The following is a 22,748-nucleotide window of genomic DNA, read 5'->3' on the forward strand; positions in this document are numbered from 1 at the left end:
CATGCAGCCTCAGACCATGACACTCCCACCACCATGCTTGACTGTAGGCAAGACACACTTGTCTTTGTACTCCTCACCTGGTTTGCCGCCACACACGCTTGACCCCATCTGAACCAAATACGTTCATCTTGGTCTCATCAGACCACAGGACATGGTTCTAGTAATCCATGTCCTTAGTCTGCTTGTCTTCAGCAAACTGTTTGTGGGCTTTCTTGTGGATCATCTTTAGAAGAGGCTTCCTTCTGGGACGACAGCCATGCAGACCAATTTGATGCAGTGTGCGGCGTATGGTCTGAGGACTAACAGGCTGACCTTCTTAGGGAGTATATCCTAGCCACTGAAATCCAACACTACTGTTGTTTGCTGCTTGGGGTTTAAGGCCCGGTGTCTCTGTAAAGCACTTTGTGACAACTGGCTCTTCGCTAGTTTTGCGTGTGCTTTTCACTACTGGCATGAGGCGGTACCTGCAGCCCATTCAGGTTGCACAGGTTGTCCAGCTCCTCCAGGATGCTACATCCACACAGGCTGTGTCTCCCAGTACAGTCTCAAGAGCATGTAGTAGATACCGGGAGACGGGCCGTTACACAAGCTGGACAGGGCCATTGAAGGGCATCAACCCAGCAGCATGACCGGTATCTGCTCCTTTGTGCTGAGGTACAAAAGGAGCACTGCCAGAGCCCTACAAAATGACCTCCACTGGGCTAGTGTTGTGCATGTTTCTGACTGTCAGAAACAGACTCCATGAGGGTTACGGTTAGGGATTGGCATTCACCATAGAACACCAGAATTGGCAGGTCCACCGTTGGCGTCCCTTTCTCTTCACAGGTGAAAGCAGGTTCACACTGAGCACATGATAGATGGGAAAGAGTCTGGAGATGGTGTGGTGAACGTTATGCTACCTGCAACATCATCCAGCATGACCATTTTGACGGTGGGTCAGTGATAGTCTGGGGACATATACTTGGAGGCTCACACAGACCTCCACGTGCTAGCCATCAGCACCCTGACTGCTGTTAAGTACCAGGATGAAATCCTCAGACCCATCGTCAGACCTTACGGTGGTGCAGTGGGCCCTGGGTTCCCCACGAATTACACAATGTACAATGAAGGTTTTGATCTTTAATATATTTCATTCATCGTGACCCAATCTGGGATTTTAGTGTTCCCTTCATTTTCTTTGGGCAGTGTATTTGTGGCGGGCTGCTGCACAATCACGGATCTCAACTTGAATATTACTTTAAAAGGCCTCGCTTAGAGTTTATAATCCTTTATGTGTTTATTTTAATGGGTAATATAATTTCCTTAATGTCAGTTTAAAATCAAGTTAAATCCAAACATCAACAGTAGAGGTTGGGTTAGGCATATTTGTACTGCATTACTGAAATAGCAATAGTGACACATGGCAGAAGTTCCCATTCCATCAGGCATCAGACATTTTCAGTACAAAGAAAATAAAAGAACTGCCAAAATTTGGAACAGAACATTCTTTAAAATTAGATGTAAATGGCTTCCAACAGCATGATCAGTGAAGTGACTCACTCGGGGTTATGCCCTGCAGCGCCATCTACTGACGCTCTGTCGTTTTTTTGAGAAAAAAAAAATGTAGGAAACTGAATACACGTTTCAACATCGTAATCAGGGGTGTTTGTTGACATTTTTCTCACCTGTAGTAATGCCTGACAAGGTACTGTCCTTGTTTTTTCTTGTATTGTCACAGGTAAACCCAGATAACCTCTCAAGGTTGTCTCACCCAGTAAAACGACTCTCCTACTCTTTCACTTGTGCTGTAAATCATCAACTATGGGTGAACATTAAATGAAAATTTGGTCTAGAATGTCTATCCTATTTTCACCATTTGCAATAAATATTACTGTGACAGCTGAAATCCAGCCGAGGTACTTGACACAAAGCAGCGTTGTCACACTTCCATAACACCTGTTGAAAGTCCGAAGGGGAAAATGAATCATCAGAAAGTCTCATATTTCTTCAACGACTGGCACGCTCCAGACGTGTGGACGTGTGTGTGTGTGTGTGTGTGTGTGTGTGTGTAGGGGTGTGAAGGCTTACGGGTGTACAGTATGTGGAGTGTTGTTGTTGTTGATGAGAATGTGGCTGACCCATGCTGCCAGAGGAATCTTTTCCCTAGCCTCTTCTTGGCAGCTGCCTGCATGCAGCATGGCTTTCGTGGCCTACAAAGAGAAGTCAGAGGCCTACAGGGATTTCCCTCTGGCTTTCCCACCATTGAAACTGCGCCACAGAGAGCCTATCGGGGGTTCATGGGGTGAGAAGCAGAGGAGCAGCGCTGGGAATGTAGTGGGTGTAGGGGAGATTCTTACTTGAAAACAAAGAGCCAAAGTCACTGCAGTCTATGACAGGAGGCACCCTGCCGATGTTTTGAGTAGTATTTCTCCGGCTGGGGACTTGAGTATGTTATCCATACAGTCAGGTGTGTGTGACGTGCTGAGAGTATGTATTGAGCTTAATACACACTCATGGTACAGTTTTAACTTGGATTTGTGGATGCAGCGACATACTGTGTTCACAGACAATGGTTTTCAGAGGTGTTCCTGAGCCCATGCACTGTCTACTGAAGAATCGTGTCTGTTTTTAATGCTGTGCCGTCTGAGGGCCTGAAGATCACAGCCATCCAATATTGGTTTTCAGCCTTGTCCCTTGTGTACAGAGATTTCTCCGGATTCTTTTAATGATTCATCTTTTAATAATTTTATGTACTGTAGATGATGAGATCCCCAAACACTTCGTAATTTAACATTGAGGAACGGTATTCTTAAACTGTTGCACTATTTGCCTGTACAGTCTTTCACAGAGTGGTGAACCCCTCCCCATCTTTACTTCTGAAAGACTCATCCTATCCTCATTGCGATGTTCCATCATGTTTTTTCTAACATTACACAACTTTTTCAGTCTTTTGTTTCCCCTGTCCCAGCTTTTTTTAAATGTGTTGCTGGCATAAAATTGAAAGTAGGTGTATATTTTCTCACTTTCAACATTTTATATTTTCTCTTTGTACTATTTTCTGTTGAATATGGTTTAAATGATTTGCACATCAGTGCATTCTGTTTTTCTTCACATTTTAAACAGCGTCCTAACATTTTTGGAAACAGGGTTGAATTAAATAAATGTTTTCCTCATCAATCTTCACACAACATGCCATAATGTGCCAGAAATGTTTGCAGATGTATAAAAAAACGGTATATCATATTTGCATAAGTATTCAGACCCTTTGCTTAGCTCTGAATTGAGCTGAGGTGCATTCTGTTTCCATTGAAGGGTTGTAGAAGGAAAATTGTTCCATGTGGAAGCAGAAACCATTGTCCTATGTGGGCAGCCAAATAACACATTTTTCTAAGAGTGCATATTGTTCCTGTACTGACAGATGAGGTCAAACTGTGCCAACTAAACAGACATCTCTCAATAATGCATCATGCTTGTCTAAGAGCTTGTAATCTCAAATGTTTTGTAACCTGCAATCAATCACCCAAAAATCCTCAACCCTGACGCTTTGAAAATGCTCATTGTGTTCTTGCTCGAATCTCAGAGCAACTACAGGCATTTATCTTTGTTGTATCAACATGCCAGGTGGTTTATCTGGCCAAACCCAAGTACATTTTTTGTTACAGATTTTTTTTGGCATACAGTTGCCCCTGAAATGGCGTTAGAGCTGTGGCAGGTTCTACTAACTCTGTTCACATGTGGGTACCTGTTGCCAAAGCACCTTGAATGTGTCTTAGCCAGGCTCTACACATGCGCACACACACACACACACACACTCACACACTCACTCTCTCTCTCTCTCTATCTCACTCTCTCTCTCTCTCTCTCTCTCTCTCTATCTCTCAAAATCCTAAAGAGGCTTAAAGCAAGTCTGGGTTTTATAACAAATACCATTGTGGTGCAGAGGCCTGAGCAGCCGATTATGTCTCCCACATTGCATCTGAATCTGGTTAAAGCACACGTCATGTACCTTCAGAGGCGGACAGAGGATTGCTTCAGTGTTTAGCCTCACTTAAAAGAACCCATAGCCTGCTAGTGGTAGCTTTAAATCAGCTTTAGTGTCTTATGATGGTTCTTCAACCATGTTATTGCTGGCTACTTAGACTGTTGTTCTTTTTATGCATTGGAAGCTGAAGTGACCATATTAATTGCTGAATCTAGTTTCATCGTGATTTGGCTCTCCTTACTGTAACCAGAGAATGCTTCACTAGATGTAAGTCTGTGGTTACACAGTTTTTTTGGAATCCACATTCGGATTTCATGCTAAAATGGCTTTGATGTTCAAAGGCATTCTTTTTAAAGGGGAAAATTCCATTTTTATGCATGTCAAAGTTGAATAATTTCAATATATGTTTCTTTATCACAACAGAGTATGACCCCAGTCATGGAAAAGACTTATGCAATACAGGAAAATCCTACAGTAGTAATGCTTACTATCCAGCACGAATTGTAAATGTGATTAACTTAATGGGTATGCAAGAAAAGTACATTTCTTACAGTGTTATGTTGTAATGAATTGCTCAATCAAATGTATTATACAGTGCTTGTTACATTAGCAGTTGTCAGTACTTATGTAGACACCCAGCCTAAACCTATCCACAGTGGCAAACCGGGTTGGGTCAGAACCAAGGATAAACCTAGTGGGTCCAGGCTTTGAGGGATCGGCAGTGCTCTTCTGACTGTGAAGATTATATGAGTACCTTTTTGGGCCACAACAATGTTTTGCATGTTCAGAAGACCAGCAGGGTAATTAGCACTGATGGGCTGCGTCCAAATTATTTTGATAGAATCCAGATCAGTAGCCCAACCAGGTGGACCAGGACAGGGATGACCAGGTGGGCTGTGGACAGTGAACACAGGAATAATCAGTAACTAAATATCCATCTCACTTTGCCAGAACCAGATCACCAAAGAGACGCCAACCAACCGCAAGACATCCAATTAAGTAGCATGATCAGATTTATTGGAAAAGTGATGTTTGTTCTGTTGATTTAATTGAATGTGTGTGGCACGTCGGACGTAAGGATGATTTGTTGTACCTTTTCTTCGTTTTTTTTCTCATCTTTAGCGTTGTAAAGCCACTGGTACTATATCAGGCTTGTGTGTTTTTATCATGCCTTCGGTAAATTTCATCAGGACCACTAAATAGCTGAAGTCTGAATTGACGTGCTCAGCAGACGCGTACAGCAGTACTTGTATCCCACCTTGGCAGAATTGTATTGTTTTGTCGAATCATAATGCATTCATTGTTTTCATGTCAATTTTCAAGCAGCTGGAATGCATAATGTTAAGTGATGGTGTAGTTGCCCGTAGTTTGATTATGTAATTATTGGGATGGGTTCATGTTATACCAGTATATGGTATACCTCAACTATAATTCTCACAACCAATGGCCATCTTGCTGATTGGAAAAAACTTTCACTACAATAATGGAGATGCAGAACACTTACAGTATTAGATTGGCAATTCAGAGCCGTGTACACAATATAATTGATACTGTGTGGGATTACTTGGTCATGGAAATTAACAAAAAGATGAGTTATGGCAAATCCTGCATGAAGCTTGGAAGAATTTACGTAAGGGCTAAAAGTTTGAAATGACAGTATAACAAAGGGAACTGTTTCGATTTTGCATTCCAGTGCATGTCACACAAAATACTGAGGGAAGAAATTAAACAATTGGTTTCTGTTACTTTAAATGTTTTACTTTTATTTTAGTGTTACATCGTTTTTTTTCTCCAAATAAATAAACACTTACTGCTCCGATAAATGGCTTTAAACATTTTCACATAAAACCTTTACACCTTCTGATATGTTTTCCTTTGAGTGTTTCAACGTTTAGCCAGGCCAATTCAGTCTAGCTAGTTCTATCCAATTGATACAGTATGAACTACATCTGTTTATTCCAGCAGCCAAAATGCTGGTCTCTCTTTAGCCAAGAACAGGCTTTTTTGAGAAACATGACTGGCTTGAAAGCCATACCCTTATTAATAACAAACCTGCAGAGAAAGTTTGACCATGTCCCAAGAGGAGTCATTTAGATCGTATTCTTTCACACTTCTGGGATGATTCTGACCTGAGTTAAACATGCATAAACGTACACTACCATTAACAAGTTTGGGGCTACTTAGAAATGGCCTTGTTTTCCACGAAAACATGATGAAATGAGTTTGAATGGCAAAAATGAATAGGAAATCTAGTGATTGACAAGGTTAGAAATAATTATTTTTAATTTAAATAATAATTGTGTCCTTCAACCGTTGCTTTCGTCAAAGCATCCTCCATTTGCAGCAATTACAGCCTTGCAGACCTTCTTGGGCAAACTAGTTGTCAATTTGTTGAAGTAATCTGAAGAGATTTCACCCCATGCTTCCTGAAGCACCTCCCACAAGTTGGATTGGCTTGATGGGCACTTTTTAATTTACCATACAGTCAAGCAGCTCCCACAACAGCTCAATAGGGTTGAGATTCGTTGACTGCTGGCCACTCCATTATAGAGAGAATACTAGCTGACTGCTTTGTCCCTAAATTGTTCTTGCAAAGTTTGGAGCTGTGCTTTGGGAGGAAATTTACTCCAATCGAGAGCTGTCCATAGGGTATGGCATGGCGTTGCAAAATTAGTTAGAGCCTTGCTTCTTCAAGATCCCTGTAAAAATCTACCACTTTACCACCACCAAAGCACCCCCAGACCTTCACATTGCCTCCACCATGCTTGAAAGATTGTGTCAAGCACTCCTCCAGTATCTTTTCATTTTGTCTGCGTTTCACAAGTATTCTTATTTGTGATCCTACAATCTCAAACGTAGATTTGTCTGTCCATAATATTTTGTTACAATCTTCCTCTGTTCAGTGTCTTGGTTATTTTGCCCATCTTAATCTTATATCAGCCAGTCTGAGATGAGGCTTTTTCTTTGCAACTCTGCCTAGAAGGCCAGCATCCCAGATTTGCCTCTGTTGATGTTGAGACTTGTGTTTTGCAGGTAATATTTAATGAAGCTGCCAGTGGAGGACCTGTAAGGCGTCTGAATCTCAAACTTGACACTTATGAATTTGTCCTCTTGCTCAGTTGCGCACCGGTGCCTCCCTCTCCTCTTTCTATTCTGGTTAGAGTCAGGTTGCGCTGTTCTGTGAAAGGAGTTGTACTGTACATTACATTATAGGAGATCTTCAGTTTCTTGGCAATGTCTCACATGAAATAGCATTAAATTCTCATAACAAGTATCGATTGATGGGTTTCAGAAGAAAGTTATTTGTTTCTGGCCATTTTGAGCCTGTGATCGAACCCACAATTGCTTATGGTTCAGATACTGAACATTTCTAAAGGCTTGTTTTATTGCTTCTTTAATCAGCACAATAGTTTTCAGCTGTGCAAACATAATTGCTAAATTGTTTTCTAATGATTAATTAGCCTTTTAAAATAATAAACTTGGGTTAACAACCAGAATGTGCGATTGGAGCCCAGGACATTGCTGATAGATATTCCATAAGAAAGCTGCTGTTTCCAGCTACAATAGTTACATTAACAATGTCAACAATGTATTTCTGATACATTTTGTTATTTTAATGGACATTTTTCTTTCAAAAACAAGGATATCTCTAACTGACCTTTTGAACGGTAGTGCAAAGTAACCTTTTGAACGTTACTTTCCATTCAGAATTTTATTTTACATTTCATAATGATATGTGCTTTGCATAGAGGATATAAAAGAGTGTTTATTGCTATTAACGGAACTCTGCCTGTTTGTGTATAAGCTGTATCTTTATTTACATGCATCACCGATAATAATAACTTTAATAATAATAACTTTTATTTTGCCAGCTGGAGCGGGGGCAGAAAAGAAAAAGGCTGTCCTTCATAACCTGCACAGCCTTCATTGTAAACTTCACTAATACATGTACTTCAACTGACTAAGAGTGTAAACAAAGAAGCGCTAACATCTGTGTATGGATCGAAGATCAACAGCGCAATGGAAGCTAACATTAGTCTTTGCAAATAGTCCAGGGATCATATAACAAACCCTCTCTTAGCTGCAAGTAAACCCTCTCAACATTGCATAGCATATTAACTTCGTTAAGAGGCAGCTCAGTTTTTTTCTTCATAATGATCATCCTGAGGTACAGATAACCAATCTCATTGTGTAGAACTATAGTCTATTGTTTATTTTCAAATTTACTGGCGCGTCTACTCATAAGGAATATGGATATTTATACGAGGGTGGTAGATAAAAACTCTATTTTGCACTATAAATGTTATGCTGCTGCATTAAGTTGCCTCGGCAACGTCTGAGGTGAATGTGTAGAATGTTGGACAGGGCAGCATTGTCCATCATGCTCTGGGAACATGCTCTGCAAGCTCAGTTATCATTGTTGACTTGAAAATACGCTCTCCACCAAGCTAGTAAGTGCCGTCAAATAATTCCTAGTTGAACGAGCCGTGTGACAATAAGGGAAACAGCTTGGATTGATGTGCATTAAAGGACACAACTTTCCCAAACTTGCAGTTAAGTATCTCCATTGAAGCAAAGCCTCATTCTAGTCTCCAAATGGACCTAATAAACATTGGAGTTGATTAATGTAGGATAAGTAGGATTACATTCATGGAAATAGAATGATAACAACAGGAGTAATCATTGATTATTCACATCTATCTATTAGTGGAGCACCAATTGATTATAAATTCAAGAGGAATTATAGCCTGTGTGTCATTTTTATAAAACACAATGGCCTAGGCTAATGCTGATGTGTTTAACTGCTTTCTTATTTTCTGACTCATGAGGAGCTGACTATGTGCTAAGATGGGATGACTGCCCTGAATGCTGTAATTGTTCATTAGCCACTTGTAATACCTATTCCAGTCTGCCAGTTCCCAGTGGGACTCTACCATAACTGTATTCATAACTTGAACTAATACAAAGAAGATGATCTTGGTTCAAACACAGATACTTTGTTCTGGAGATCAAAGTTGCCAATCATCTCAGATGTCTTGTGTCTCTTTTCGGGTGACACTGTAGACTTTAATAGAGAATCAAAGCCTTTGGGTGAAGTACACCCACCATTTCATATTCTCTCAGGCACTCTAAAGTTGTTTTTAAAAATCTGAATCATATCTAGGTTCTAGTCCTGAAAAATAAAGATTAAATTTCTAAGCCTGTCTATTTGCTCCACAGTCTGGCTAAATAAAGACATACAAGACATTTCACAGGTATTTGTCTCATGGGATGTACAGTATACAGGTTCTGTAGAAATGCTTTGTATGGTAATCATGGCAAGTAAGGGAAAGAAGCTGAAGTATAGCCGACACAGTCTGGTAAACAAGGGAGATTAAGGTTGTAGGCTACATGAGAAGAAGAGATGATGGATGGCTAGGATAAGGTTATGTACCCTCTGGATATAGTCTGGATATAGTCTGGATATAGGGATATGCTTCGTCATGTAGGGAGGAGTTTATTATCATTATGGTAAGGCAGCTTGTGGAAAGGGAGAAGTCGAGATTTAGCTGATCTGAATGCAAGATTCATCTCATTACAATTCTGACAGCACCTCTGAAGGATTTTCTCTGTACTGAAGAACTCCAGCAGGAGGCAGGTGCAAATGTCAGCACAACCCAATAAAAGCTGCCTCTTGAGCAGCAGATTTCCTCTCTGTTCTCTGAGGAATGAGAGAGACTGTGGTCACCAGAGATCACTGGCTTCTTCTAACCTCTATAAAACCCAAACTTAGTTCAGCAGATTGTATGCTTAGGCAAAATAAAATGGGTTATGATTACTCCATCTGGAAAGCTGAGATTTGTCTTATGGTCTTTTTTCATTGTAAACAGGATCTCAATATGGATTAATGGAGGGATGGTTGTAAATTGTAGTTTGCATTTTATAGCTAGTCATGATAAATCACTCATAGATAGTTAATGAACAACAACTTTTTATAAATATTGTTAGCGTTTTAAATCCTGTAAATGGTCCTTATGGACCATTGAACATTCCATTATTGGACAATACCTTAGTACCTAATGCTTCTTAAGGTCTCAAAATAGCATAAAACAAAGTAAATGTGTTATTTATTTATTCATGATGTATGAATACCCTATACTTTAGACCACACAATAACACACATGATTAGTAAATGGCTGACAAGGACCTTTAGTAAACATACTTTAAATGGAGCAATGATTAATATATAACAAATAAACAATTTACTAATTCATTATAAATATTACAATAAAGCATTTATAAAGTGCTACCAAACATTTACATAAAATGCCATAGAAAACATTTGAAATACCATACAGTTACTTTAATTCTTAAAATGTTAATACGGTTCATTCATATTTCACTCCTACTGCATACAATGAGGTTATATACACTCACCTAAAGAATTATTAGGAACATCATACTTATACTGTGTTTGACCCCCTTTCGCCTTCAGAACTGCCTTAATTCTATGTGGCATTGATTCAACAAGGTGCTGAAAGCATTCTTTAGAAATGTTGGCCCATATTGATAGGATTGCATCTTGCAGTTGATGGAGATTTGTGGGATGCACATCCAGGGCACGAAGCTCCCGTTCCACCACATCCCAAAGATGCTCTATTGGGTTGAGATCTGGTGACTGTGGCCATTTCAGTACAGTGAACTCATTGTCATGTTCAAGAAACCAATTTGAAATGATTCGAGCTTTGTGACATGGTGCATTATCCTGCTGGAAGTAGCCATCAGAGGATGAGTTCATGGTGGTCATAAAGGAATGGACATGGTCAGAAACAATGTTCAGGTAGGCCGTGGCATTTAAACGATGCCCAATTGGCACTAAGGGGCCTAAAGTGTGCCAAGAAAACATCCCCCACACCATTACACCACCACCAGCCTGCACAGTGGTAACAAGGCATGATGGATCCATGTTTTCATTCTGTTTACGCCAAATTCTGACTCTACCATCTGAATGTCTCAACAGAAATCGTGACTCATCAGACCAGGCAACATTCTTCCAGTCTTCAATTTTGGTGAGCTCGTGCAAACTGTAGCTTCTTTTTCCTATTTGAAGTGGAGATGAGTGGTACCCGGTGGGGTCTTCTGCTGTTGTAGCCCATCCGCCTCAAGGTTGTGCGTGTTGTGGCTTCACAAATGCTTAGCTGCATACCTCGGTTGTAACGAGTGGTTATTTCAGTCAAAGTTGCTCTTCTATCAGCTTGAATCATTCAGCCCATTCTCCTCTGACTTCTAGCATCAACAAGGCATTTTCGCCCACAGGACTGCCGCATACAGGATGTTTTTCCCTTTTCACACCATTCTTTGTAAACCCTAGAAATGATTGTGCGTGAAAATCTCAGTAACTGAGCAGATTGTGAAATAATCAGACCGGCCCATCTGGCACCAACAACCATGCCACGCTCAAAATTGCTTAAATCACCTTTCTTTCCCATTCTGACATTCAGTGTGGAGTTCAGGAGATTGTCTTGACCAGGACCACACCCCTAAATGCATTGACGCAACTGCCATGTCATTGGTTGATTAGATAATTGCATTAATGAGAAATTGAGCAGGTGTTCCTAATAATCCTTTAGGGGAGTGTATCAGCCAGACGTCATAAAACTGTAAATCAAATAATTAAACTGTCAGCCGAATTTGTCATGTGATTAATTACACACAATCATATTTTACCCATCTCCCCTGCAGATTTCTCCATCCACAGCCAACAATCAGCAGCTACATCTGTCCTGCTGGCCTGTAGGAGACCCGGCCTAGCTGTTCCTCCTGTCCTCAGGCAGCAGCATGGCTCACCATGGGAGCCTCGGAGCGGAGGGAGGCTCCAGCCTGCATCTGGTGCTGCTGGAGCCCAGTCCCCAGGATGAGGCAGTGACCCACGAGCTGAAAGAGCTGACTCTGCAGGCCAGCCACTGCCAACCCAGCCAAAACAGCCACTGCCAACCCAGCCACTGCCAACCCAGCCACTGCCAACCCAACCACTGCCAACCCAACCACTGCCAAACCAACCACTGCTTGCCGCCACTCAAAGAGCGCAAGAATGGTAAGTAGTACAGCAGACAGTCAAAAGGTTAGTCTTCTCAGCAAGCATTGGAAATGACATCCTGTTGCCAATTTAGTGACACATGGTGAATACTGACTAGTAAAATGAGAAAAATGAGTCAAAACACTAAAGAAGTGTCATAAAATGTGATTTATTGTCTCCTTTATTTACTTGTCTTCCTTTCCCAAAATGCATTGGCGCATACATCGGATGATTCCAAAGAACCCAAGCTAATTCAGTTGCAATTCACCCAGAGACCCTGGTTTCTACGTCATCCACTAGAGTGCAGGCCTGCCCTGACAGTGGGAAAACAAACCCCTCTCCAAAGCCAAACAGATTTGTTTGTAGAGAGAAGTGGCAAATTAGACTGGAATGGCATCTGGAAGCCAACACGTAATCTGCCTAAACGGTTCCTGACATTAAGTCCCAAAGTCCTTTCCTAGGGCCACTAAGTGGGTTGCTTTAAAAAAACAGATTTTTAGGTGGCTGTTACTGGGGAGTTTATTTGATAAATTTCAAGTGTATATTGTAATATCACATTTAAACAAGAAACCAGGCGAGCCTTGTTCAGCCAGCCCACAATAGAAAGTGTTTATCATGGCTACCCTCTCTAGATTCTAACCTAGGTCGCCCATGTGAAAGGCTGTGTCTTTAACCACAATATCACAGAGCTGACCATTTGACAGGTGTCAGTATAGCATATTGACATTATATAATGTTGTCATACATTAACATCACGCCTAGTTTGAATATTTCGTTAGACACCATTAACCATCTTGTTATACTGAGTAACGTTTCTTATTAAGTTTACCTCCACCACAAATTGTATCAATGAACTGTATGACTTTTGCCACTGGCCGTTTTAAAAGCTTATTAGCCAGTAATATGTCGCTAGACGCCATTACGCATTGTGTAAAACTGAGTAATGTTTCTGGTTAAGTTTACCTCCACCACAAATGGCATCTATGAACTGTATGGCTTTTGCCACTGGATGTTTTAACAGCTTATTAGCCATTCGTGAATTACATTGATACAATAACTACTGTATCAATATAGGTGATGATAACAGACTTTTCGTCAAGGGAAAAGACGAGAGAATCGTATAGCCAGCGAAGTGTTTGACTATCCTGAAGAAATGCTAAGACATCATTCGAAATTCCACCAGAAATAGTTGTAATATAACAGTAAACTAGTGATGGCAGTTCTTCTAGCAGCAGGATATTATGCTAGCAGCGCTAACTCATATTTTCTTTTTCAAAATAAAAGCCATAATTGAATTATATAAGTCTATATAGTTAACAAACTAGTCTGTCTTTTTATGTTTAATGTCCGTTCCAATGTTGTTCTTGTCTGTTCTTTTTTTACATACTAGATTGTTAACTATATGGCCTTCTAAATGTCCATGATGGCTTTTATTGTGATAATGAAAATCTGAGTTGTGCCGGCATAATATCCTGCTGCTAAAATAACGCTAATGAAGCCTCAAATGGCTATCACTACAGTAAACCGTTTCATTTTAGGCTTCCCGTAGCTACAGAGGGTTGTAGCCAGCAAAGTTTTTGTCTACTCTGAACAAATTGTCTTTTACCGTTGGCCGTTATAACCGCTAATTAGTCATTCATGAATGACATTGAGTATCTATTAATATAGGTGACGATATATTTATAACTGACGTTTTTGTCAAGTGAAAAGACGAGAGAATCGTGTAGGCAGCAAAGTGTTTGTCTTTCATGAACAAATCCTAATATCCACCAGAACTGTTTTATTTTAGGCTTCCTATTTTGTAGCTACATAAAGTTACGGCCAGCGATGTTTTTGTCTGTCCTGAACCTCAGGCATCATGTGTGTTGACTGCTACAGGAGTCGAACTCGGGACCTGTTGTTTTGTAGCCTGCGTCTCTAACCACTACGCTATTTAACAAAGGGTAGTCATCCTGTCAGGGACGGACTCAGTAAGAGACATTCACTCTCCTAGGCCGGCTCCGCTTATGCGGTCGGTCAAAAATGAATGTATTGAGCCTCTAGTTTAACTCTTTACCATTACCTCACATTATCATTTATTAAACATTGTGGATCTTCAGCATCTTGAAATATCAACCCCTTCTCCACAACCCCCTCTATGTCCCTGTCCCAACCCTTCGATTCTCACAATCACAGCAGGAACTCCAGCCTGGAAATATTCCTCTCGCATGTGAACCGTATCAAGGGGTAGCATTGGGCAGTGTCTGCCTGGTGGGCTGGCTGGCACCCTACCCACTCTGAGTGGCACCCTGACATTTTCCCAGTGTCCCTAGAGATGGTATGAAGAGCATGGGTTGGAAGAATAGTGGTTTTCCTGACCCTATTGCTTGTTCATGTTTAAAATATAAAGAATGTATAAAAAATGTTTATCTGTTTCAAAATACATGCATCTGGCCAAGTTTAATCTTTCATGTGCTGACCTTTACAACCCTCTCCAAGCCCTTCCTCAGTCATCAGACTGTGCCTCAACTCAGGCTGGGATATATTTTATCATCAGAACGATAGGAATGTAGATGTTTGTTTTCTCTCGTTAATGTATGATTTATAGTTTACAAGTGGCTCAGATGCGACATGTGGGATCAAAAGTGTTTATATTGATAGTGATTCGCAGTGGACTCTACTATAAATCTCTGTATGTTTACTCCAGGCAGTATTCTTTTTGGGATGTCCTTGACATTGCTAAAACAATGCATCTTTTTAGTGGAAGCTCTGCTTGGGGTACTGTTTCTCCTTGGTTTTTCATCCTGTCTCATGTTCTATCGATTGCTACTTGCTTCCTGCTTTGGACTGCAGTTTCATCGATCCGAAGGCAGACCAGGCCTGAATTCCATTTATCCCTCCTACTGGGAGCTCTCTCTAATCCCCGGCACCCAGCAGCAGCTGGCAATGTCAGACGTTTCACCGGCATCCTGTCTTTCTCCCTAAGAGGATGACCCCTGTGGTGGATTCACCTGCACTGCAGGGGCCATGCTCTAGGATCAGCACCGACTGTTCAGTGGAGCTTGCTTCCATTCAGCAGCATCCCTAATCCACATGGTGTAATCCAGTCATTACTGTTTCCGCTTTGTATGTCATCTTTCAAGGTGTATATGGTGATCAAATCCAGTGATTTGTGCTTACTTGAAGACTTTAAGCGTGTCCGTTCATGGTGGCCCCACTCTGCCCCTGGCCCCTCTGTGTTCATGGTGGCCCCCCTCTGCCCCTGGCCCCTCTGTGTTCATGGTGGCCCCCCTCTGCCCCTGGCACCTCTGTGTTCATGGTGGCCCCCCTCTGCCCCTGGCCCCTCTGTGTTCATGGTGGCCCCCCTCTGCCCCTGGCACCTCTGTGTTCATGGTGGCCCCCCTCTGCCCCTGGCCCCTCTGTGTTCATGGTGGCCCCCCTCTGCCCCTGGCACCTCTGTGTTCATGGTGGCCCCCCTCTGCCCCTGGCCCCTCTGTGTTCATGGTGGCCCCCCTCTGCCCCTGGCCCCTCTGTGTTCATGGTGGCCCCCCTCTGCCCCTGGCCCCTCTGTGTTCATGGTGGCCCCCCTCTGCCCCTGGCACCTCTGTGTTCATGGTGGCCCCCCTCTGCCCCTGGCCCCTCTGTGTTCATGGTGGCCCCCCTCTGCCCCTGGCCCCTCTGTGTTCATGGTGGCCCCCCCGGCAGTGTTAGGGAGTAGGAACCTGAGCTAATGACTGAAAATGGTGACCTATTCATTTTCTATCACATCCCACAGTTCCTTCACCTCAGCCCAACGCTTTCCTCTTGCTAATATTTTTCTTTGGTGTGATTTGTTCTGGGTCGCAGAGAACAAGTTCATGTAAACTGTTCTGAGAGAAAATGCTTTCTGAAGGAGTGCAACTGTCAAATATTTTTTGTTTATTTAATCAAAAAAAAAATTGAAATCCTTAAAAACAGCTACAGTACATACGGGTTAATACATGAAAATAATTGATAAGATTAATTAATGTCATGTTTGTTTTTTGAGGGTAGTGTACAAGTGAAATTAATGGAATGGAAATTATAGCAATAACAAGAATGTGCTATTTGTTAAATATTCAGTTTTCAACTGGGCAAAGTAACAAACATAAACATTGCTGTCTCAGGTCTAAGTGTGTTGTTTTTTCTTAAAATCTTCATCCAGTGACACAATGTTTCAATATGCAAACAAACGCCTGGCATGTTTTCTCCTGGTATGTAGCCTTAAACTTTCTCACTCAAAAGTCACAAATGCTAAATGTTTTTGGAGCTCTTTTTGTGCCAAGAAAGTCACACGTCCTGAAGTTCAGTGAGACTTCAAATACATGTAGTTAGCCAGCTCAAAAGGAGCATGTTCTATTGTTTTCCAATTAGGCTAGTGTTGAGAGAGAAGACTGATCGCAGAGTGATCCAGCGAGGGTTAACAGTGACCCGCCCATCCCTCTGTGTTCCCTCCTCCTACCGACGCTCACTGGCTGAGCGAGAACACACACTCACTCCGCCGAGAACTACACCGAGACACACGAGCAAACCGAGACTGGAGAGACCAGAGAGAGGGAGGGACTATAGGTACACGACTGTGAGAAACAGTTCTCATACCGTATGCTCCTAGCTGGGTCTTTTCCCTCCAAACCAAACCCTTGTGCTAGTCCTCGCTCAACACAGCCCTGACCACTCCATGGGACTCCAGACCCGGGCGCTAAGCGACCCAGCGTTCTCCTCCATGGCGTGCCTCGACGTGGAGACCCCCGCCGCCTGCAGGGGTAAATTCAAATCAGGTGCCCTTCTCTTTCCTTCTCTCCTCTTTCTTTCACTCTCTTTTTATCGCTCTGTTATTTCACTGGCTTTGTATTACCCTTTTACTCTCCCTCTCTCTCCCTCCCTCTCTCTCTCTCTCCCCCTCTCTCTCCCTCTCTCTCTCTCTCTGACGGCGAGGTACTGTAACACTCCTATGTCCCTGTTGGCAGGAAGCCCAGTATCAATCTTAATCACTATCCATGTTTTGCAAATGTGTGTTTAGTACTTCTGTCCTTTTCTGTGAGCTTAATGCTTTTAGGTCTGCTTCTCAGCCCTCAGTGGAATTACCTTGAATGAAATGTACAACTGCTTGAAGGCCTCTGGAAAATGCCCAATGGCAATGATGTCAGAATAATCGGTACTGATGAATTGATGATAACAACTTGACCGTGAGCTGGGAGAGAGATAGAGCCCCACCAGGAAATGACAGGGCAGTACAGGATGGACACAATGTCTGCTATGACCTATATCCCCAGAGAGTCAATCAGTCAGATCACAGCGCTGTTGTTTTGAACTGAAAGCGGAGATGAGACAATGAGAGTGGTTAGTGGGAGAGTTTATATACGTAATGTTTCATGTTATTGGGATCCATAAACCCAGGACTGTGTTCACTTCTTATGATAAACAACTGCAGAGCCAGAATTGCCCTAAGGCTATCAGCTAAGCATGATGTCACCACTTAGTACCTTTTCCTGTATAGTATGTTGGCTTAGAGGAATCGCCCCAGTGAAATTCTAAACATGCTGTAGCTCCGGATTCTGTGATCCACATACTTTCAAACTACTTTTAAATGCTGATTTGCCTGCTAAAGCCACTTAGGAAATAGTTTCACAGGAAACCCCTGATAATATTTGGTGTTTAATAACCAAATGTCAATATAACCTATGTTAGTGTCGGATTCAGTTTGTTTGGGGAAAAGTAAAATGTTGATGTATCAAAACAGATTCTTTTTTTAATATCTATACCAGTTGTTTTAGGAAAAGTTCAGAGCAGGAGATCTAAAGGCAGACATGTTGTAAACAGATGAGTGTTCCAGAACATGGGCAGGAGATTAGAGATAGCATCAGGAGACACAGGGGTTTTAGTAAAGCCAGGCTCTATACGCCCAGAGTTTTCTCAAGTACAGCAGGGCAGTGCAGATGACTGGCATGACACAGAGGTTAGCCAGGGTTCAGTGAGAACAGCAGTGTTGACATCAGCCAAACAATTGAGAAGAGCACATCAGGCATGACACGTTGATGTGAAGACAAAATCTTCCACATTCACTTCACTGAGCATAAATCACAAGCCGATTGACATGGCAGTATTGTTCTCATAAATTGCCTCTCTTAAATGTTATTTCCCAGTTGAGTCAGTGGATCATATAGATATTGTAACAGACCAATTGTAATTCCCTACAATCGCCTCTCTGTGTCGGTGACCCCCTAGTGTGGACAGGACTTGTGACCATGGATAGGCAGCCTGCAGGCATATAAAGTTAACGCAAATAGTTTCTCTGAGACTGAGAAGCACTCTCTGTGCTTCTCTGCTCTCCAGCGGGAGCGCCCCCCCTATGTACAACGTTTGGGTCCCAGTCCTATCCCCCACCCCCACACCACCTCCAGACTTCATGGTTCCCAGGCCTTGTTCTCACAGCTGCCCAGTTTATTTTAGCTGGAGTGAGTCACATTGACCTGGTCAGACGCAATGACTGTGCCCCAAGGGACAAGAGCAGAGCAGGCCTGGTTGTGTAGTGGTATGTAGTTGCATATGTGTTTGTGTGTGTGTGTCTAGGCCTTCTGGCTGAGCAATCTCCAGCAGCAGTCAGAACTTACTATGAACACAGCCTCTAGGTGACAATAAGGGCCCAAAGTTCCTCCAACGCGCCGTCATTCATCACCGTCAACCGACAGTGTGCTCTTAAAATATTTTAGCGTAGGACCAATGTTATTCCTGCTGAAATGACATGTCCACGCTTGCCTGTTTATAAATGTTTAAACTGGGCCCGCACTGCAGTTTATTATGATGGTGAAATAACACTGAGCGATGTCCAAGGATTTGCAGTGTCCGGCGTAAGACTCTCCATTTTTCAGTTCTTCTGCAGCGAAGCGTTCTGGTCTTTTGATGTCTTCCATTGGCTTAATGGATTAGTGTGTAGCCGTCCAAAACAAGACAAAGCACCAGACTTTTTTATGGGGCGGCTCTTAAAAAGGAGACCGTTCGCTTGGCTCTGAGATGACATCATCTTCATCTTGGAGGTGACTTGGACATGCAAACATTGCACTGTAATTAGTCTCTAGATTGGTATTTGTTATTTCTACTGTGCTCCTTGAAGAGGGCACATCCTTTGCATCTGTCTGTCTGTTTGTCCTTCAAGCTGAATGTCTTTTTACAGTCAGTGACTTACTCGGCTTGTCCCTAAATATGCATCCCAATCCTTACTTCATCTCACTGTGTGGGTTTGAAGAGAGTATGCATTTTGTAAAGCCTTTGTAATCTCTTGAAGTAACCTCGCAATGTCAGAAGAGTGACTCAGCTGCTGGGGAGTGCCAGTAGTCCAGTAGGTTAAACATGCAGAATTTCAGTAGGATGTCTCTTTCCTAAAAGGTCTTTGGTGGAGGGAACATTCCTTTTTATTTTGTTCTGGCTGTGGCTGCGCTGCAATGTGGTATGTTTTTGGAGGTTAGCGAACATATGCCTTTGTTAAATGTGCAGTAACTGAATGGTTCAAATGTAAAACTTTAGTTACTACTCAGCAAAATAGGTAGTAAAGAAGTGTGCAGTAATCTGAGAGATATATTTATGTTGTCTCTCCAAGACCGTAACAGTTGCCAATTCAGCACACACAAACAGTACGAGGCTAGCGGTGCCCAGACTGACCTTTAATCTATCCTGGTTCTCTCCTCCAGTGCTCCAACTCCGCCTGCAGCAGAGACGCACCCGGGAGCAGCTGGTGGAGCAGGGCATCATGCCACGTGAGTATGGTCATCAGGCACCACCACTGTCAAACCACTGAGAATTTACTTGAACTCACCTCTGCCAGAGGTTTTATGGTTTGGCGTGTAGGAAATGGTAACTGCTTCCACACCATGTTAATGAGGTTCTTGTTTTTCAGCAATGCTTGAGACAATTTGTTTAAATTATTACTTTAATAAAAATAAAAAAACATATGCTCTGAAGCCATATGCTCTTTGATTTGCTACTATTATGACAGCCATAAAGAGTGTAAAGCTTCTGTTGATGTCTTGACAGTTAATCAGCACAACCACGTCATGCTTCTAGAATAAATAAATGCTCAGAATACTCCACGGTCATAACCCACAACGAGGCATACATTGTTGGCCACTGAAATACCAGAAAACAAAAGGCATACTCGTGTCAACATCCATGTTGGTACTCATAGTCCGTTAAGCGGAGATGACTGGTTCATCCTACTGCCTCTCCTTGATCGGTATCTCTGGGACTCAGTGGGCTGAATACAGAACACAGACACGCTGAGAAGACAGCAGACAGACACCCACAGAGGGAGAACAGTGGAGTAGCTGAGTGATCTGTGGCTGGAGCCGTGGGAGCCCCAGACCAGAGCCCTGTCAGTGCTGGTAGTGTGTCCTGTCCCATCCAAAGACGCTCTCTTTCATGTGGGCTCTAAGCTCCTCTTATTAGGCTCCACAGAGCTGAATGAGTCAATGACTGGACCCGTGCTGGGGGTCCGTAACTCCCACTGTGGCCCTAGTACAGCTTACACAGTACAGGAACCTCCCAGCCACTCATTGAATGGCCCTGGATCTCCCAGGTCGAGGACCTACAGTGGATATGCAGACCAGTGCTTGGGTGACGCTCAGGAATGCTTAGCGTTGCTGTTATTAGTCTTACTCATTCCCCCTGTGAACACCTGGTGTGTGTGTCAAACAGTGCTTGTGTTAGCTAGAGGTGACTAATGTGAGTAACAGTGCCGTGAAAACAGCAGTATGAGTGTCTGATGAGATCAAAGTCCCAGCCTTGCTGTGTCTCACTACTTGGGTACGTGGAGCATTGGAGACTTCCTGTCCTACTGCTGTCAGCTATTGTGAATTATCAGTCATCCTCTTTTCCAAAAAACAAATAATGCAAAATATCTCTTCCTCACTGTGGTCAGCTTGTCATCAAATACTGGTAGGTCTTACCCCAATTATTAAGTGAATAATAATTACAATTTCTACCTGCAGATGAAACAAGTCAAACCCAATTGAAATTCAGCATGTATCAGTCAGAGAACCAACTCCAACTTGAAATCTTTTGATGAAATACCACTCCCCTTGTCTTTTGTGTCAAACAATGCCTAACCTTCTTAGAACTAAGCAGGTACCTGCTCTGTGAGTTGTTTTGCATGGTGAACAACCCAAGGCAGTATCCTTTAAACTCCAAATTATGCTGAGCTTTATGCTCCACCAGTGACAGATTAGCATTTTTATATGCAGCATCAGGAATACGCCTGTCTGTATGATAGCTTTAGCATACGAATGCTTCTAAAAAGAAAAGGTTTAGTTATGGCCTAGTGTTTACAGCAGGGCTGTCAAACCGGTTCCGTGGAGGGCCGAGTGTCTGCAGGTTTTCGCTCTCACCTTGAACTTGATTGATTAATTAGGTCACTTATTGGTTAGTTGATACCCTCACCTGGTTGTTTAGGTCTGAACGGGGAAAAACCAATTACCTGCAGAACACTCTGCCCTCCGTGGAACCGGTTTGACACCCCTGGTTTACAGTGTCTGACTAGTAAATGAGAGGTTGCTACATCAAATCCCTCATTGGTTAAATTATTGTTATCTAATGAACTGCTTACATTTGTGTTTTACCAGAATGAATGGAGCCTAGCATACTTGCTGATTTGGGTTTCCATTAGCAATAGTTTTAGGAGTTTTGCTCCTACTTTAACAGGGTTGAGAAGATATTTCATAGAGAAATACAATAGTTTCCAAGCCACACTGGAAACCAGTTCAAAGTGCTGCTGGACAAGTTCTGTAAAAAAAAATGTAACTGTAGAAACCATTGTAGTTTTAAATGGGTGGGGGGCGGGATACAAAGTTATCTTACTTATTCAGAGGCTGGACCATAGGCCATTTTCATTAAGAAATATTGATTACTAGCTCAAACAATGTATCGACAAAAATGACAAGTTAACTGGTGGAGGTATCAGTTCACTTGACACAGTGTCAAAACAGTCAGTCACACAATGGGGGAATGAAATAATTAATAATTCTACACACTTTGACATATGTTAAACACTCACCTAAAGGATTAGGTTTCAATTTCTCATTAATGCAATTATCTAATCAACCAATCACATGGCAGTTGCTTCAATGCATTTAGGGGTTGTGGTCCTGGTCAAGACAATCTCCTGAACTCCAAACTGAATGTCAGAATGGGAAAGAAAGCTGATTTAAGCAATTTTGTGCATGGCATGGTTGTTGGTGCCAGACGGCCCCTCTGATTATTTCACAATCTGCTCAGTTACTGGGATTGTCACAACCAACCATTTCTAGGGTTTACAAAGAATGGTGTGAAAAGGGAAAAACATCCAGTATGCAGCAGTCCTGTGGGCAAAAATGCCTTGTTGATGCTAGAGGTCAGAGGAGAATGGGCCGACTGATTCAAGCTGAAAGAAGAGCAACTTGGACTGAAGTAACCACTCGTTACAACCGAGGTATGCAACAAAGCATTTGTGAAGCCACAACACGCACAACCTTGAGGCGGATGGGCTACAACAGCAGAAGACCCCACCGGGTACCACTCATCTCCACTACAAATAGGAAAAAGAGGCTACAATTTGCACAAGCTCACCAAAATTGGACAGTTGAAGACTGGAAGAATGTTGCCTGGTCTGATGAGTCTCAATTTCTGTTGAGACATTCAGATGGTAGAGTCAGAATTATGCCTTGTTACCACTGTGCAGGCTGGTGATGGTGGTGTAATGGTGTGGGG

At 42.4% G+C, this 22,748-nt stretch overlaps 1 protein-coding gene across 5 annotated transcripts in view; it reads left to right on the forward strand.

Annotated features, from left to right (window-relative positions):
- The window catches only part of mrtfbb (myocardin related transcription factor Bb), a 47,226-nt gene that overhangs the window by 10,336 nt on the left and 14,142 nt on the right, over positions 1-22,748 (forward strand). For 2 of the 5 annotated variants that reach the window (XM_020050930.2, XM_020050929.2), the window contains exons 2-3: positions 11,684-12,035; positions 19,700-19,765. In XM_020050930.2, coding sequence (XP_019906489.2) covers positions 11,780-12,035; positions 19,700-19,765 — 322 coding nt within the window. In that variant the 5' untranslated portion in view covers positions 11,684-11,779. Of the gene's footprint in view, positions 1-10,990; positions 11,011-11,683; positions 12,036-16,026; positions 16,793-19,699; positions 19,766-22,748 lie in introns of those variants that run through there. The other 3 variants (XM_020050932.2, XM_010874888.4, XM_010874889.4) reach the window with 3 other exon arrangements.

Source organism: Esox lucius, chromosome 11, assembly GCF_011004845.1.
Source record: "Esox lucius isolate fEsoLuc1 chromosome 11, fEsoLuc1.pri, whole genome shotgun sequence".
Classification (NCBI taxonomy): Eukaryota; Metazoa; Chordata; class Actinopteri; order Esociformes; family Esocidae; genus Esox; species Esox lucius.